At 35.9% G+C, this 18,672-nt stretch overlaps 1 protein-coding gene and 1 long non-coding RNA gene across 2 annotated transcripts; one reads left to right on the forward strand and one right to left on the reverse strand.

The window, feature by feature from the left end:
• Window positions 1-3,160: 3,160 nt before the first annotated feature.
• LOC134809931 (uncharacterized) lies at window positions 3,161-9,724 on the forward strand. The gene is made up of 3 exons (XR_010156746.1): window positions 3,161-3,242; window positions 7,014-7,075; window positions 9,637-9,724. It is a non-coding gene; the product is annotated as an uncharacterized LOC134809931 (long non-coding RNA).
• On the reverse strand, window positions 6,375-18,018 carry SCRG1 (stimulator of chondrogenesis 1). The gene is given in 3 exon segments (NM_001242428.1): window positions 6,375-6,896; window positions 9,667-9,922; window positions 17,577-18,018. Coding segments are annotated over 2 exon segments (297 nt in total). The 5' UTR covers window positions 9,909-9,922; window positions 17,577-18,018; the 3' UTR covers window positions 6,375-6,841.
• Between the last annotated feature and the right edge of the window lie 654 nt (window positions 18,019-18,672).

Below are 18,672 nucleotides of genomic sequence, written 5' to 3' on the forward strand. Positions count from 1 at the left end.
TCTTTTTGACACCATTATAATTGTTTTCTTAAATTCTTTTTTGAATCATTCATTAGAGTTGTGTGCTGATGCTGCCACTGTGCTGAATTGATCAGCTCTAGTAATTTTGTGTGTGTGTGTGTGGATTCCATGGGATTTTTCTATGTATAGAATCATGTTATCTGCAAACAAAAATGGTTTTACTTCTTCTTTCCCAATTTGGATGCCTTTTATTTCTTTTCCTTGCCAAATTGCCTGGCTACGATTTCCCGTACAATGTTAAACAGTAGTGGTGAAAGCAGGAATTGTTGTCTTGTTCCTTTTCTTAGGAGGAAAACTTTCAGTCTGACCATTCAGTGTGATGTTAGCTGTGGGTTTTCATAAATGTTCTTTGTCATGTTAAGGAAGTCCTCTTCTGTTGCTAATTTGCTAAATGTTTTTTATCATGAAAGGGTGTTGAATTTAGTCAAATACTTTTAGTATTGAGATGATTTTTTTTTCCTTAGTAGTATTGAGATGATTTTTTTTTTCTTTAGTGTATATTACATTGACCTTCTTATGTTGAACCACCCTCGCATTTCTGGGATAAATCCCTCTTGGTCATAGTGCATAATTTTTTTAATGTTCTGTGGGATTTGGCTTGTTAATATTTTGTTGACGGTGTTTGCATCTATACTCATAAGGGATATTGGTCTATATTTTTCTTATGGTATCTTTATCTGACTTTGGTATCAGGATAATGCTGGCCTCATAGAATGTGTTAGGAAGTATTCTTTCCTTTTCTATTTTTGGAGATTTTTGAGTAAGAATGATATTAATTCATCTTTAAATGTTTGACAGAACTTATGGGTGAACCTATATGGTCTAGGCTATTTCTTCGATGGAAGAGTTTTGACGGATTTAATCTTTTTACTTATATAGGTCTTTTTGTTATATATAGGTCTGTTGAGACTTTGTGTTTCTTTTAAGTTATTTTTGGTAAGTCATGGAATTTGTCTATTTCACCTAGATTATCTAATTTGTTGTCATACGAATTGTTCCTATAATTCTCTTATAATACTTTTAATTTCTGTAACGTCAGCAGTAATATCCCTACCTTTATTTCTGATTCTACTTATTTATGTCTTCTCTCTTTTTTCTTAGTAGTCTAGCTAAGGATTTATCAATTTTGTTGGTATTTTCTTTGATCTCATGGATTATATTTTTTTCTCTATTTCATTTTTCTCTTTTCGGATCTTCATTATCTTCTGCTGGCTTTGGATTTAGTTTGCTCTTCTTTGTCTATTTTCTTAATGTGTAAATTTAGGTTGATTTGATATTTTTCTTTTTTAATGCAGGCATTTACAGCTGTAAATTTTTCTCTGAATACAGTTTTTCCTGCATCTTGTAAGTTTTGGAATGTTTGTTTTTGTTTTCAGTCATCTTAAATTATTATCTAATTTCTCTAGTGATTTATTCTTTAAACCACTAAAGAAAATTCACAAATACCTAGAACTAAGCAATATACTTGTTGTGAAGCAATATACTTTTTGTGAACAAGTATATTGCTTAGTTCCAGGTGTTTGTGAATTTTCTAGTTTTCCTTCTGTATTGATTACTCATTTTATTGTGGTTCAAAAAGATAGTATGTATCACCTTAGTCTTTTTAAGCTTATAGATAATTGTTTTATGGAAGAACATATAGTCTATCCTGAAGAATGTCCCATGTGTACTTGAGAAGACTGTATTCTGCTATCGTTGAGTGGAATGTTCTGTACGTGTCTCTGGGGTCTAGTTGGTTTTGTAGCATTGTTCAAGCCTCCTACTTCCTTATTGGTTTTCTTTCTACTTGTCTAACAATTGTGGAAAGTGAGGCATTAAGGTCTCCAACTATTATTGTAGAACTGTATATTTCTCCCTTCAGTTTTCTAAAGGTTTGTTTTATATATTTTCTGGCTGTCATATGGTGCATATATGTTTATAATTGTTATATCTTTTTGATAAATTGAAACTTAACAACATAAAATGTCCATCTTTGCTCTTGTAACATGTTTTTACTTAACGTCTAATTTGTCTGTTATTAGTATAGCCATCCCAGCTTTTTTTTGTTTATAATTTGCACATATTTACATAACGTTTTAATAGTAAAATGCAGATTATGATATCTAAGCAAGTGATGGTGGTTCAAAATAAATTTTTGTCATGTTATTGTTTATTCATTTAGTGGAGTTATTTTTAAAATGTCAAGCAAGGTTTTTCTTATAAGCTAAAATAATAGATGCAGGAAAGCTAATATTCAGAGGAAAATTTGCTGTTTTTATACTTATATGTATATTTTTAAGGGTGAATATTGCTTACCATAGAATTTATTCCTTTGCGATTATGAATTCCTTGCATTTCTTTCTAGCTAAGAGTTGATGCTTGCTGTACACTTGAGTTTATTGTGTGTATCTTGTCCTAGTTGCATTAATAGTCTACACAGTCAACTATAGTTCTCAAATAATAGTCATATTAATTGCTACCGGATTATTACATATATGAATATATATTTTATATATAGTATATATATGTATTTATGTATATATAATTTAATGATACTAAATGTAGATATCAAGTCAGCTTTTTATACATTATATCCAATGGACTTTTCATTTGACTTCTTAACCTCTGAAAATGTAGATCACATAAACTCTTGAAAATATACTATGGCTTTTAAAGTTCTTAGAATATATCAGGTAAGTATATTCTACACATTTTTCTCTAGATATACCACCATACAAAGATGAGCATTTTATGGTGATACCATTGCATAGAAGTAAATTTAGTATCAGTTTACTTTAGTTTTCTAATATCAGTTTCTCTTCAAATTTTTGAGAGAAAAGTTTAGGCTTAGACTGTCAATGCAAGATTGATTTAGAAATACATGAATTTGATTTTTTTCCTTTTGGGAAAATTATTTTGAAGCCTGTAGTGCTTTACTTATAGAGAGTTTTATATTTTAAAAACACCTGCTATAATATTTTACAAAAAATGATTTATTATGGAAATAACTTACATGTACCTTTTGATAATTATAAGGACATTAAAGTCACAAAATGATCTGTGAATCTTCCTACCTTGTCTTTTTTTTCCCCCGATAGTTGTTGCTCATTGTTTTGGTTCTCCATCTTCCTTCCAATTCTCTAATAATCCTTTAGGATCAGTACCTAATCCCAGCAAACAAAAATATTCAACAAGTCTCTGCGAATTACGATGAAGAAAAGATGAATTTTAATTAAAAAGAGGTGAGCTATTAGTATGTATTACTGTCAACTTTGTGCTCAGTAACGTGGGATTCACAGTAAGAACAATGATATAGAAAGTCAAAGATAAAAATACAGAAATACTTGTTCAGTAAGCTTTTAGCATATATGAGCTATCTGAAATGTACAATTGTGTGTCCTATCCATGTAAAAGTTTGCCTTTCTGTAAAGGAAATAATACATTAGGTAATGCTGTTAAACAACATAGTGGTTAAGACTCTAGATGCTAGTGTAAGACTGGCCATATTCAAAATCTGGCTCAATTGCTCACTGATAATGTAAACTTAGACAAACTACTTAATATCTTTAAACCTTAGCTTTTTTGTCCATAGAACAAGGATAATATCAGTACCTATCTCATTCAGTTGCTGCAAGATGGTGTTTAGAAGAATAATAAAATTTTAATAAAAGCTTAGTTGTCTTATAACTAAAATCTATTGGAAAAACTCATGCCTGTAATCCTAACACTTTGGGAGGCCAAGGCAGGCAGATCATTTGAGGCCAGGAGTTGGAGACCAGCCTGTCCAACATGGCAAAACCTCATTTCTACTAAAAAATACAAAAATTAGCTGAGCATGGTGACAAGTGCCTGTAGTCCCAGCTACTCAGGAGGTTGAAGCACAAGTATCACTTGAACCTGGGAGGCAGAGGTTGCAGTGAGTCAAGATTGTGCCACTGTACTCTGGCCTGGGTGACAGAGTGAGACTCAGTTTCAAAAAAAAAAAAAAATCTATTGTTTTTAAAAATGCATTGACCAAGTCAGAGAAATAGTTATATAAGGTAAGTTGTGTGAATGTATGTTTTTACATTTATTTTGTAATATAAAGAAGGCTGTGTACTTGTATAATGCATTCATTTCTAAAAGAAATAACTGAATTTCATATTTTCAGAAAGACATTATGATGAATAATTTATAAAATTTTATTTATTAAATATTTAGCTTTGTTAGATAGAATTTTTCTTACCAGTCTTTGATTGCAGTAGTAAGGGAACGTTTACTAAAAAGCCGTTGTTGTCTCACATATGTCCTTATGCTGATGTGTCATTTGTAAATGGAGACACTGGATCTTTAATGCTTTTTCCCCCTCAAGGAGAGTTCCTACCAAGTAGAAAATAAAACTGGTTTGCTGATAGTTTTTTTAAATTTACCTATTCTATGCATTGTTCCAGAATGGATATGAAACTTTCATTATTGAGTTAGGCTGATTTCATTACCAGTCAATTCAGTGAAGAAAGAAAGGCCAATCAAATCACATGCTATCTTGATAAAACAACTAATATTATCCATCTACCTACCTATCTATATTATTTTACAATTTCTCTTCATGTATTTTATAGGAGCTTACACTGTTCGAAAACATGTTCTGACTTGTGTTTATATACACTTTTTTTTTTTTTGAGACGGAGTCTCACTCTGTCGCCCAGGCTGGAGTGCAGTGGCACAATCTCAGCTCACTGCAAGCTCCACCTCCTGGGTTCACGCCATTCTTCTGCCTCAGCCTCCCAAATAGCTGGGACTAGAGGCGCCTGCCACCACGCCCAGCTAATTTTTTTTTTTTTTTTTGTATTTTTAGTAGAGACGAGGTTTCACCGTATTAGCCAGGATGGTCTTGATCTCCTGACCTCGTGATAAGCCCGCCTCCGCCTCCCAAAGTGCTGGGATTACAGGCGTGAGCCACTGCACCCAGCCGTGTTTATATACACTTTAAGACACTGAATTGTGACTACCTCAAAATTGTTTGGTCCAGCCCAGTAACACTTATTTACACAGATTAGATACCAGACACTGTTTTGGGTGTGGTCTTTCAGCCCAGTAACACTTACTAAACACAGATTAGATACCAGATACTGTTCTGGGTGTGGTCTCCAGAAACAGATCAGGGACCTCCAAGGATATATTTTAATGAAATAATGTCACTTTTATTCATAAAATGATATCTCCCAGATTGCCTGTGTGGTATGGTGTCTCTCAAACATTTCCCCACAATACTTTGTATGGCACCCTATACTTCTCTGTAGCAGGCTTCACATTTATAAATAATTACTTGTTTATAGCAATCACACCTTTGTTAGAGCACAAGTTCCAAGAGGATAAGTCCATTTTATTCATTACTGTATGCCCAGATCTTAATAATGGCTGGCACTTAGCAGGCTTTGAATACATTTTTATAACATGAAAGATTTTCTGACATTACCTCTGATGGCAATATGAGTCACATACCTCTTAAGTTATGGGGCATAATCCAAAGCTGTCTCCTCTAACAATCAGAAAATACCTTTGAAGTTCCCTGTTTTATTTACTTTTAAAATGTATGATACTTTTAAATTCTCATCCATTATGTTTCTTTTAATGTGTGTTTTGTTATTCTTAAAAATGGATACTTTAGGAAATGTATCATGGTTTTAAGGATACATCTGTGTGTGGCATATGGGCTTTGGAATTGGAACTCTTTTGAAAATCTGCCTTGATTTTTAGCAAATATCTTAAACTTGAGTTAGCAGCTGAAAAATGGGGCTGAGAATATTTACCTTGAAGGCTTTTGTTGTTGTTTTTTAAGAGAGTAAAATGAAATGTGCTTAAAGTTCTTGGTTTTTGTTTGTTTGTTTGAGACAGAGTCTCACTCTGTGGTTCCATGGTGGAGTTCAGTGGCATCATCTTAGCTCACTGCAGCCTTGAATTTCTGGGCTCGAGTGATCCTCCTACCTCAGCCTCCCAAATAGCTGGGACTACAGGTGCATGCCGCCATGCAGCTAATTTTTAAATTTTTTTGTAAAGACAGGATCTCACTATGTTGCCCAGGCTGGTCTCAAACTCCTGGACTCAAGTGATCTTCCCGCCTTGGCCTCCCAAAATGCTAGGATTACAGGCATTAGTCACCAGTCCCAGCCTGAAATGTACTTAAAGTTATTAGCATACATAATATACCCTCAAATATTGTTCCCTTTTCCTTTTTTTTTTTTTTTTTTTTTTGAGACAGGGTCTTGCTCTGTCACCCAGGCTAGAGTGCAGTAGTGCAATCATAGCTCACTGCAGACTCGAAATTCTAGATTCAAATGACCCTCTTGAGTAACTAGAACTACAGATGTGGGCACCCACAACCTGCTAATTTTTAAATTTTTTTGTAAAGAGGGGGTCTCACTATGTTGCCCAGGCTGGTCCCTTTTTCCTTCTTACTAGAAAATTTCTAGCTCCCTTCCAAGAATCTCAGCTTATACCTGGTTCTTTCAATATATGGTTAATAACTGTCAACTAAGGACTGAAAGTATTTTCAATCCTTGAGCCATGCCTATGGCTCTTCATCTGGGGGACAGAACTCTTTAACTGAGTATAATGAACACCTCATAGATTACATTTTCTAGGCAAAATTTTTAACCAATGCCAACAATGTCCACAGAGAAAAATTAGATTGAATTAACTTTTATTACTACTTGTTTAACACAGATTTACTTGTCTTAGACAAGTAAGAATTTATAGAATCTATGCTCTATTGCACTATATAGAAACTAGAAATGCAGTTATACTGATGTAGTGCAGTTTGTGGGAAATCAGGAATGGTGTTCTCCAGAATACATGAAGATTCTCATTGATTGTTGCAAGGAATCACGAAAGAGATCTTTGGTCCAAAGAAGACGTCTCTGAAAGAAAGTAGAGCATCAATTAAATTCACCTTAAGGCTAAGATATTAGTTAGTCTATTCTAGGTTAAAAATAGACAGTGATTTCCAGGATTTCAGTTATGATTATTCTTTTTAGGTGACTAAAATGTAAAGAGATGAGTGAGAGGACTTGCCACAGAAGCAACAAAGACTGAGAAGGTAATCGATTTGTCTACTTTCCCCGCATTTGCCATTGATATCATGCTATCATTTATGAAGAAAAAGAAATATTAGGTAATTTCAAAAGTTTATGGTCATGTATACAATTTCATGTCTCTTATATGAGGATAGGCCATGAAGTTTAAATCTGCAGTTAGGAAACAGAAGATTCAACATTTCTTGTTTATTAAATAAATTTCTAGGTTTTATGGGGAAAGGAGAAATGTTACAAAGCTACTTAACTTTCCCTGATTGAAAAGATCGCATAAAGTAATATATAAAAACACATGGAATAATACAAAATTATATACAAATGCAAGGTGATATTATAATTATGGCTTATTAGAAATATACTTAGCAGTATTTCTCTTTGATTTTCCCAAAATCAAGTATACCCACACTGCTGTTCTCATCCGTTAACAGACATAATCACAAAATTATATCATAATATAAATGTAAGTCCATTTCAGTAAACTGTTTTCAAGTCATACAAAAAAAAAGCAAACATGGCATTTTAATATTAGTTGGCATTTCATTTATGTAGTACAGGAAAAACTGTCACTTCATGAGATTAATTAACTCAAATTCTTGGCATCATTGTTTAGTACAGTGATTCTTAAACTTTACTATGCATTAGAATCACCTGGCAGGTTTGTTAAAACATAATTGCTGGGTCCCGGCTGGGCGCGGTGGCTCACGCCTGTAATCCCAGCACTTTGGGAGGCCAAGGCGGGCAGATCACGAGGTCAGGATATCGAGACCATCCTGACCAACACGGTGAAACCCCTTCTCTACTAAAAATACAAAAAGAATTAGCCGGGCGAGGTGGCGGGCGCCTGTAGTCCCAGCTACTCGAGAGGCTGAGGGAGGAGAATGGCGTGAACCACGGAGGAAGAGCTTCCAGTGAGCCGAGATCGTGCCACTGCACTCCAGCCTGGGCAACAGAGCAAGACTCCGTCTCAAAACAAACAAACAAACAAACAAAAACCCATAATTGCTGGGTCCTACCTCCAGAGTTTCTGATTCAGTAGGTCTGGGGTGGAGTCCAAGGATGGATATGCAATTTTAAAAACTCAGGTGATGCTGAAGCTGCTGTTCTGGGAACCACACTTTGAGAACCAGCTGGCTTGGTAGAAGAAAAATCTGTTCTGAATCAGAACACGTGGGTTCTAATCCCAGTGTTGATATTAGCTAGTTATGTGGGATAGTACTGGTCACTTCAACTCTGCACCTTTCCTTGGTAAGATGGTTATATCTACCTTTTCTATTTCACAGATTTCTTAGAAGGATGAAAATATGATGACATCTGTTGAAAGTAATTTGAAAAAGCTAATTTCAATATGAAATATCCAAGACCATGGGATTTGAAAGATTCCTCAATAACCAGGGGGAAATGATTTTAAAATCAAGAACTAAAAATATTTATGAATTTATCTACCATCATTTTATACCTTTTTTTTGTTTGTTTTTTTGAGATTAAGTCTTGCTTTGTCGCCCATGCTGGAGTGCAATGGCACGATCTAGGCTCACTGCAACCTCCTCCTCCTGGGTTCAAGTGATTCTCCTGTCTCAGCCTCCCAAGTAGCTGGGATTACAGGCATGTGCCACCATGCCTGGCTAATTTTTTTTTGTATTTTTGTAGAGACAGAGTTTCACCATGTATACTTGTATTTTAAGTACAAAACGATAGTAGATAAATCAATAAATATTTAAACTTAAAATATAAATAGAAAACAATGGTAGATAAATTGTCTTGAACTTCTATCTAGTTCATTTCTGGTTAACTTATACATAGAGCTAGAAATTTATTTTTGACCATTACTAAACTTTTCTGTTCAGTTAATTACTTGATCCATTCACTGAGTTTTTTGTTGCTGTTGTTCGTTTTTTGTTTTTGTTTTTTTTTTTGAGATGGAGTTTCACTCTTGTCGCCCAGGCTGGAGTGCAATGGTGCGATCTCGGCTCACTGCAACCTCAGCCTCTCAGGTTCAAGCAATTCTCCTGCCTCAGCTTCCTGAGTAGCTGGGATTACAGGCACATGCCACCACGCCCAGCTAATTTTGTATTTTTTTTGTATTTTGTATTTTGCATAGAACGGGGTTTCACCATGTTGGCCAAGCTGATCTCGAACTCCTGACCTCAGGTGATCTGCCCAACTCAGCCTCCCAAAGTGCTGGGATTACAGGCGTGAGCCACTGGGCCCAGCCTCACTGGGATTTTTTATCTAAAACCTTTTACTGGTTTTCAAGCTGGTTTAAGAGTTCAACCTTGAGATTGACTTCTGCTACTGGTAGATTTTTATTTTTGGGGGGGTAAAAATCAGATGGCGAGTTTAGAATTTAATAGATTGAAGTATTATTTTCTGGATTTAATTTACTTTTATTAAACTCAGCTAAATTCCATTTGAACTTTCATTTAAATGAAAACATTTAGTTCTTTACACAATAGTGATTATTCTAGAAAAGAGCTGGGATTTGAACAGGATTTTACTAAAAGGGTTATTAATTTCAGCAAACCTATTATGAAGATGTAGCTAAAAGTTGTTCTGCATACATTTCCAGGCAATACACTTTGTGATACCATTTCCTTACTTTGGGCAGCAGAGCAATTCGCTGAAGTTGCAGTAACAGATCATCTCACATCCCTTCCCATCCCAGAAATGATCCTGGACATTGACATCAATCTGTGTCAGATCAGCTACTCCTTCCGGAAGGTTGTGACAGTTGTGATCTTTTAGTATCTTTCTGTAGCAAGAGAGGCGATTTGCAGGCATGGCTTGAACTCCTAGCAGCAAAGTTAGCCCAATGGTGAAAACAAGTACCATCAATTTCATTTTGGCTTTTGGCCCTGAAATAGAAGAAAGACCAAAATGTGTCATTGTTTGTTTTTTAAAGATAGAATTCATCTGAATGAAGTTCTGTAGCATGCTTATAAACTCTTGGATAGAAAGAATGGGAGTTGGGCTTTTCTACAATCCTGTTTGTGTTTCTCAAAGTGTAGTTTTATGACCATCTATGATAAAAAACCATTTGGAATATTTGTTAAAAATCAAATGCGCAGGCTTCTGGGCCAGGCACAGTGGCTCATGCCTGTAATCTCAGCATGGGAGGCCTATGTACAAGGATTGCTTGAACCCAGAAGTTTGAGACCAGTCTAAGCAACATAGTAAGACCCTGTATCTACAAAAAATTAAAAAATTAGCCAGGCATGCTGGCATGTGCCTGTAGTCCCAGCTACTCAGGACCACTTGAGCCCAGGAGTTTGAGGCTGCAGTGAACCATGATTGTGCCACTGCTCTACTGGGGGTGGCAGAGTGAGACCTTGACACACACACACACACACACACACACAGTCACGCACATGCTGTAGGCAGGGATGAGGTGTTGGTGGGGGCTGGAATCTGCATTTAAGAAGTACCCAAAGCTATATATATTTTGAACATTCAGTAGAGAACAACTGTTTTTTAAGGTGGTATAAACTCAGGCAAATTTCTAGAACAAATAACATAATTGAATACAGTGGTTCTTTACCTTACATTATCTTACATCCTAACAACATTGTCAAAGTACCTGGGTCCCATCCTGACAGAAACAAAAAACCCATTTATGTTGATAGTGACAGATGATAGTGTATAGATATATTTATAGTTTGATTGTTTTTTAACTTCCAGAAGTAGTTTAGTACACATTATGGTTGCAAATTTTTAGCAATGCTTGGATTTTTATCCCACATAGACTACTTCCTCTTAGCTGCAGTTGAAAATGAAGGCTTGAATTCCTGCGTTATAATCATCTAGCCTTCCATGAACTCCTACCATGATGGGGAACTCATTATTAACTAAGTCAACATATCCCATTGATACAGTTCTAACATTTCCCTTATTGTAAAATACTTTTCTGTGGCTTCCACCCACTAATCCTAGTTTGAACCCTGAAGTCATACCAACAATTCTAATTTCTCTTCCAGGAGATAATTTTTCAAGTACAGGATTTGCATAGAAGTATAGAATATTAAATATCTATCTAATTAGACTTCTCTGGTTTCTATATTAGATGTGAAGAAAATGGAGACTATTGTAGTAAAGGAAGAATAGCAAAATAGTGGAGGAACCAGAATTAGAATCCAGAGCCATTCAGATTTTATCTTGTTAACAGGTGCCAAAGTATCTTTCCTTCCTTGGAAAGAGGGAAAACAGATGGAGGACATTGTACTTGGAAAGAAAACAATATTGTGGAATAGCCAGACGTGGTGGCTCACACCTGTAATCCCAGCACTTTGGGAGGCCAAACCCGGCAGATCACCTGAGGTCAGGAGTTTGAAACCAGCCTGCCCAACATGGCAAAACCCTGTCTCTACTAAAAATACAAAAAGTAGCCAGGCATGGTGGCATGCGCCTGTAATCCCAGCTACTTGGGAGGCTGAGGCATGACAATGACTTGAACCTGGGAGACAGAGGTTGCAGTGAGCAGAGATCAAGCCACTGCACTCCACCCTGCATGACAGAGCGAGACTCCGTCTCGAAAAAAAAAAAAAGAAAGCAATATTGTGCAATGGACATTTTTGGTATAAAGTTTTAAGTGATTAGGTATCTTTTAAAGGTAAATCATTTTAGATAAGATAATGGATTTTTAAATAAATACATTTATTGCTTTTTTTTCCTTTAGATTAGAAACAAAGTATTTCTTCATACTCCTAAGAGTTTCAGAGTTTCTTTGTCTCACATTCTAATTTGAGTTAGCCATTTTTGGCTTTGGCTATATATTTCCTTAGAATTATCAATATCCAATTTAATTCCTACCTCCAAACATTAGTGAAAGAAAAGACTAAAATGAGATCTACCTCATTTTATATATTTTCAGATTTAATGGAGTAAGACATTGCAGTATTACAGTGCATCACAATCCAGCATATATAAATGATATCTTCCAATGGGCTTTTTGTAGGTCATGGTTTAAGTGACCTAATATGTGATCTATCGTGGAGAATTTTCTGTATGTACTTGAGAAGAATGTATATTCTTCTGCTGTTTAACTGAACGTTCTGTATATGTCTGTTAGGTCCATTTGGTCTATACTGGTGTTGAAGTCCACTCTTTCTTTGTTGATTTTCTGTCTGGTTATTCTAACCATTACTAAAAGTGAAGTATTGCAGTTTCCTACTATTATTGTGTTGCTATGTCTCATTTTAGTTCTGTCAATATTTATTTTATATATTTATGTGCTCTGATGTTGAGTGTGTATATATTTATAATTGTTATAGCTTCCTGGTGGGTTGACCCTTTCATCATTATACTTTCTTCTTTGTCTCTTGTGACAGTTTTCTACTTATAGTCTATTTTGTCAGATATTAAATAGTCCACTCTGCTTTCTTTTAGTTACCATACGCATGGAGTATCTTTTTTCATTTCTTTACTTTCAGCTTGCGTGTGTCCTTAAATGTTAAGTAAGTCACTTGTAGAAATCATATAGTTATATATATATTTTTTCTTTCAGCTACCCTAAGTCTTTTGATTGGAGAGTTTAATCCATTTACATGTAAAGTAATTATTGATAGGGAAGAATTTACTACTGCCGTTTAGCTTATTGTTTCTAGTTGTCTTGTAATTAGTTCTTTGGTGCTTTTCCCCCCCGCCTTGTCTTCCTTTGTGTTTTGTTGGTTGTTTTTTTCTTTTTCTTCTTCTTCTTTTTTTTTCTGATATGCTTTGATTCCTTTCTCTTTTGTGTAAACTGCTATAAGTATTTCCATTGTGGTTACCATGAGACTTACATAAAATATTTTATAATTGGCCAGGCGCAGTGGCTCACGCCTGTAATCCCAGCACTTTGGGAGGCCGAGGCAGGCAGATCACGAGGTCAGGAGATCGAGACCATCCTGGCTAACACGGTGAAACCCTGTCTCTACTAAAAATACAAAAAATTAGCCGGGTGTGGTGGCGGGCGCCTGTAGTCCCAGCTACTTGGGAGGATGCGGCAGGAGAATCACTTGAACCCAGGAGGCAGAGATTGTAGTGAGCCGAGATCTGTGCCACTGCACCTGAGCCTGGGTGACAGAGAGAGACTCTGTCTCAAAAAAAAAAATTATAATTATAAGTCTGTTTTGAGGTAATAACAACTTAACTTCAATCACATACAAAAACTCTACACTTTTAATTCTCTCTCACCACACTATGTTATTTGATGTCACAATTTACATCTATTTATATTGTGTATCCATAAACATATTTTAAATTATAGTTATTTTAATACTTTTGTCTTTTAACTTTTATGCTAGAATCAAATGGAATTCAACCACCACCATTTTAGTAATATAGTAGTCAGTATTTGTATATACACTTATCTTTATCAATGAGTTTCATATTTTCTTATGCTATTTTGTTGCATTTAACAATAAAGATGTATAGAGTATTTCCTTATAATTAAAAAGAAATCTTTTTCTTCCATTATGGTCTTTCTATATGTTGCTCTCTCTACCAGGAATGTTCTTTTTTTGGCTGGTTTTGAGTTTTAGGTCTCAGTTTAAATTTCATTCCTTCAATGGCCTTTCAGTCTAAGGTAGTTTCAACTTTGTTCTTTCATAGTGCCCTTTTCTTTTCCTTAATGATATTTATCACAATTTAAATGATATATTTGTGAATTTACTCATTTTATGTCTGTCATTCTCATTAGACCGAAGGCTCCATGACAACAATTTATTTTGTTCACTGCCATACACCAGTGGCTAATACAATGCTTGGCCCATACTTGAAAATGAATGATTTTCCAAAAACACATTTTTTATTCTAGGCAAGAGCCTATAGAGGTCTTATGTTGTCTAAAAGAATATATGGACTTCTTGGGCTAACCTAAGGCCTTCCTTTCACTTTGTCTCCATGCCTATCATTTATTCCTGTTCAGCTAGCCGGGCAGTCAAGCCAGTCATCTCTTTAATCCTATGTATGTGTCTCTGCCTTGTTGTTCCTTCTCACCCCTTCCCTTGATATTAATTTCTGACCAAAGCATCCATGAAGGACAAACCTCACACTCATATCTTCTAAGAATCCTTCCCTGATTTCAGACAATACTACTTTCATAGCTCCCTTGCTCTATGTTTCCAAAGCACTTATATATAATCTGTCCTACAAGAACTGTGAATTTGAGTAAATAATGCCTTGTCATTGTCAGCATTTTTATAAGCTGGTTAACCATTTGGAGAATATGACTACAATTGGATATGGGGAGTGGGAAATTCATAGAGCTGATTAATTATTTAGCGAATTGGTTATTATGTGAATTTACCTACAGCCAAGAAGGAAGATTGGGAACAATCATAAAGGGCCTAGAAGATATGATAAAGAGTTTAGATTTTATTGAGTATATTAAGAAGCCATTGGAAGATTTTGACAGAACAGTAGCATGATCTGATTTATGCCTTTTAAAAAAATCCCTGGCTGGCCTGTGAAGATGTATTGTGGTGGGACAAGATTGGAAATAGAAGAAAACAGGCTTTTGGTGAGAACTGATGGGATATATGAGGCAAGAGGGAAAGAATCAAGGATGACTCTTGGGCTTTTGGCTTGAATGGTGTTGCCATTTGTTGAACTGAGGAAGAATTGGAAGGAGCCAATTTTGGGGGGAATCCAGGAATGAGTTTTTAGACAAGTTAGGTTTGAGATGCCTGTTAGATATTAAAGTGAAGATGTTGAGTAGGCAGTTGAATGTGAGTCTAAAGATCAGGGGTGAAAATACAAATTTGAGAGTAATCAGGATATTTATTGATAGTATCTATAGCTATGGGTCTGGCAGGGCAGTAAGGGTAGATCCAGAAGAGATGAGGCAAAGGGCTGAGGCCCAGGGCAATTCAATATTCAGAGGACTAGAAGAGGAGATGCCAGCATCAAGGCAGCAAGGACTGTAACTTCTACTTCTTTTGTATTGAAGCAGAGTGCCTGCTTCAATGCTGAGCTCACAGTAAGTGTTGAAAAAATTTCCTTCAGTGAAATGAACAAATAAATTGCTGGTAAAATAAGTAAGTAAATTGCCATACCACATACCTCTTCTGTGTTCATGCCAGAGCATAAAATTGTTTTTTTTTGCCACAGTCTAAGTTGCATACTACAATGGAAAGTTCCACACCTAGCAAGTACCTACTGGTAGTTTTGTGTGTGTGTGTGTGTGTGTGTGAGAGTGTGTGTGTACGCATTATAAATTACATGTTTTGGCGCAGCACAGTGGCTCACACCTGTAATCCCAGCACTCTGGGAGGCCGAGGCGGGCAGATCACGAGGTCAAGAGATTGAGACCATCTTGGCCAACATGGTGAAACCCCATCTCTACTAAAAATACAAAAATTAGCTGAGAGTGGTGTCATGTGACTGTAGTCCCAGCTACTCAGGAGGCTGAGGCAGGAGAGTCACTCGAACCGCGGAGGCAGAGGTTGCAGTGAGCCGAGATTGCACCACTGCACTCCAGCCTGCACGACGGAGCCAGACTCCGTCTCAAAAAAATAAAATAAAATAAAAGTAAAATAAAATAAAATAAAATAAAATAAATTACATGTCTTAAATGCAGACTTCTCTTCTTCCTTTACTTAAGTACAGATAAATAGCTTTAACTATTATTTAGCAAATGGAAAAATTTCTGACCCAGTGTGTTCCTGGGATACATTGGTTGTTGTTTCATTAAAGGATACCAAACTTAATCCTTGGCAATCCATCAAAACCATATATGTTCAAGTGCCAACAAGAGTGAAATGATTTTGGCCAATTTGAAGAAAATTGGTCTTTTTTTTTTCTTTTTCAGTTGAGGTACATGTACTTAAAATCCCTCCTGGAATACACTCAAATTACAAAAGAAAACAAAGTTACATACTAAAAATTAGAAGGAGTGAGCAAGAGAAGCTTAGGTAGTTATCTATTTTTTTAATTCGATTTTATGTAATTAACATTGTTCCAAATGTTGTATGATACCATTTATATCCTAATAGTGTTGTAAGTTTTAATAGATCATTGCAGAGGATACAGGATTATGAGCAAGACATTTCCAACTAAACAATAAATCATTGCTACCATCCTTTGGTAGGGAGTTGCAAATTTTGATTCTGTCTGAGGGCATTTAGCACAAGCAAGCTTTTGAATGGCTGGAGTTAAATGGAGACTTAAAAAGAAAAATTATCCCATTTAATTGCCAAAACTAACAGGACCATGCAGTTTAAGTGTTCAGACATTTATGGTGCAAATGCTCATACAGGCAGCTGATGTCAGTTCTGGGAACTGGTATTAAGAGCAGTGGCATGAAACAGAGTTGATGAATTAGGCAGAAAAGACAGTCCATTTTCGGATTGCTTTCAAAAAAGCAGCAAGAGAGAAGCAAAGCTGCAAAAGCAAATGAAAACTCCAGCCCAGAACTTGACATTTGAAATATCAAAATTATAGTTGGGAGAGATTAAAATTGCTGCCCAGTCTGTGATGTTTTCCACTCATCTCTCTTGGAGGATGAAAATCACTGTTTTTTAAAAGTTCTCTTTTTTTCTTATTAGCTGCCTTAGAAGACGTTTTTGTTAGAATGACTGAGTCCTTAGAAGATGTTTTTGTTAGAATGACTGAGTCCCAAAGTGAAATTTCCCAAAGTATGTGTTAAAGAACAGAAGCCGTATTAAAAAGTGAATAAGCTGCTTAAAGATCCTTAAAACAGACATACCATCTTAAATATCTAAGATACCTTCATCCATAGAAAAACAAAATCCACATCCTCCCTAAAAGTGATCAGGCTTTTAGAGCATGCCAGAAGATGATATTAATATTCAGTCTTGCATCATTCTCCTTCTTTTCCTGGACACAGTAAATCATCATCACTGGAGAAAAGGACCAGCATTTGGGAGAGCTTTTCATAGCCTGTGTAATTAAGTTAAGGAATTTTAAAGAGGAATTTTTCTAAGTCTCAGAGGGAAAAAGTGTTCTCTTTATATTAGCAGTACAGACACTGTTGTGTTCCAAGAATGGACACCAAGGATGAATTCAATGAATTCCCTCTTTGTATCACACATTTGTACCAGTTTCTTTTCAGGAATCAGGATTTTTAAAAGCAAAAAACATTTTCTTTCTTAGATGTTGCAGTTAACTTCATGTAGTGTAGGTAATATAGCTGCTGCATTTAAAACAATCCTATATACTTTATCATCCTCACATAGTTCTGAGGACTGGGATAAGTCCTGTTGTGTGGGACAACATTCAGAGTGAATTTGGGCATTAAATAAATGATAGTGAAGAATCTGCCTCTTTTTAAACCTGTAATGAAATGACTTTCCTAGTCAAGAAATATACATTTTCTGTTCCTTTTTAATCTGATTATTTGCCTTTCTACTAGGAAGCATCATATTTTTCAAAGTGCCTGCATCATCTCCTCAGAGGATCTCTGTCTTTCTCTTCTGACTCAACACATACATACATTTCTGCTCTAATCTACAGTAATACTTTGGAGTAGAACAACTGACATAAGATGTTTTTTATAGAGAAAAAATTACATACCTTTTTCTTCTTTCCTTTTGGTCTTCTTGGCAGAGGATGCTTCTTAAATGCTCACACTCACTGGGTGAGTTTGGGCAAAAGGAGAAGAGAGGAGGTGCTGGAAGGAGCTTCTTTACAAATGAACCTTTGTCTGCCTTGTCTCTGGCCTGGGATCGACAGACTCGCTGCTCCAGCCAGGACTGTGGGGAGGAGGGGAGTGGAAGGAGACGAGGCTGCAAGAACTGCCTCCTTTGGAAGTGTTCAGTTTGTTCCAAACCAGGCGAGAATGAACTGAACAGCTTCTTTACAGAGGGAAATAACTAGTCTGTACAAGAACCTCAGGGAGGCAGACTCTGGTAGCAATAAAACATAAAACCTGAGGGATTTTAAAAGAACACAGAGTGATTTTTCCCTTAAGAAAAGTGTGTGTGTGTGTGTGTGTGTGTGTGTGTGTGTCTGTGTGAGAGAGAGAGAGAGAGAAGAGGAAAGTGGGGAATGGCTAGCTGCGCACCTCTTCCCCTTTCACAGTTTTCCTAGCCATCTAGATCTGTTACAAAATCTTGGTAGAAGATATGTTCCAATTCACCTTCCATCCCTTCCATTTCTCACCCAAAGAGTCATTACTAGTCAATGGAAAGCTAAAATGATGACTAAAAAGAAATGTATTCTGTGCCTTAGAAATAAAAGCAGAAAAGAAATTTTATTCTGTTTTCAGCAAACTATACTGGAATTCTAGCATCTGTTAACTGTCGTTTAGGTTTTTAAAAAATTCGATTAGGAGTAGTGTTTTGGGAATTAGAGATATTATATTGTAATGGATTTGGAATTATCTAGACAGACAATTGAGGAAAGGGCATTCCAGGTTGAATTACAAAGGCATGAAGGTGAAAAAGAGGGTGACAACTTCAGAGATTATAGGTGGTTTCATTTGGCTAAAACCAAAGATGGTAGGAGATGAAATTTGAGAGATAAGAAGCAGCAAATTGATGAATTACCTCATATGCCATGCTAAAAAAATTGTTTTTATCCTGAAGATGAATGGAAAGATGATGAAAACATATTAAAAAGGATGAAAAGCCTGACTGCAGTGTGAAAGAAGGATGGTTTCCTGGGAGGA

The sequence above is a fragment of the Pan troglodytes genome, chromosome 3 (genome assembly GCF_028858775.2).
Source record: "Pan troglodytes isolate AG18354 chromosome 3, NHGRI_mPanTro3-v2.0_pri, whole genome shotgun sequence".
Classification (NCBI taxonomy): domain Eukaryota; kingdom Metazoa; phylum Chordata; class Mammalia; order Primates; family Hominidae; genus Pan; species Pan troglodytes.